Here is a 564-nt window from a genome sequence, read left to right on the forward strand (position 1 = left end):
TAGGTCAGGGCAGTGCTGGGAAAAGCTGTGCTGGCACTTCAGCTCCCCGGCTGCCTGTCCCCCGCTACCTGCCCCTTCCTCTTCACAGGGTGACCGGGGATTCGACGGGCAGCAGGGAGCCAAAGGAGACCAGGGGGAGAAAGGAGACCGGGTGAGCAGGGTGGAAAAGGGATGGTATGGGTTGCACTGCATTGCTTTTACCAGGATCTGGCCTTGATCAGAAGCACATCAGAGTCCGATGCTCCTAGAAGAGCCATCTGGTGCTGCTCTAAATTATGTCACTAAACTATAAGTGACAACAAATCCCCTATTTACGAGAAGGCACCGGTGCTGGTGCTTCAGGGATGCCCAGCTGTGGGGTCGGAGGATGCCCATGGTGCCTGCTCTGGGACTGGGGATCTCCGACACCCCTGGCCTCACCCTTTGCTCTCCTGCAGGGTGCCCCGGGCATTATCGGTGGCCCCGGTCCCCGGGGTAGCGACGGTGCTCCTGGCCCCCCTGGGCCCCCAGGGAGCATTGGCCCACGAGGTCCCGAGGGCATGCAGGGCCAGAAGGTGAGTCCCC

General features: G+C 61.5%; 1 protein-coding gene across 1 annotated transcript in view; it reads left to right on the forward strand.

Annotated features, from left to right (window-relative positions):
* LOC104077775 (collagen alpha-1(VII) chain-like) overlaps positions 1-558 on the forward strand; it is a gene marked incomplete at both ends in the record, with an annotated part of 1,814 nt that extends 1,256 nt beyond the window's left edge. The window contains 2 exons of the mRNA XM_009579143.1: positions 89-151; positions 438-558. Of these exons, the coding sequence (XP_009577438.1) occupies positions 89-151; positions 438-558 (184 nt within the window). The remainder of the gene's footprint in view (positions 1-88; positions 152-437) is intronic.
* Positions 559-564: the final 6 nt, after the last annotated feature.

Source organism: Fulmarus glacialis, unplaced genomic scaffold, assembly GCF_000690835.1.
Source record: "Fulmarus glacialis isolate BGI_N327 unplaced genomic scaffold, ASM69083v1 scaffold21360, whole genome shotgun sequence".
Lineage (NCBI taxonomy): Eukaryota > Metazoa > Chordata > Aves > Procellariiformes > Procellariidae > Fulmarus > Fulmarus glacialis.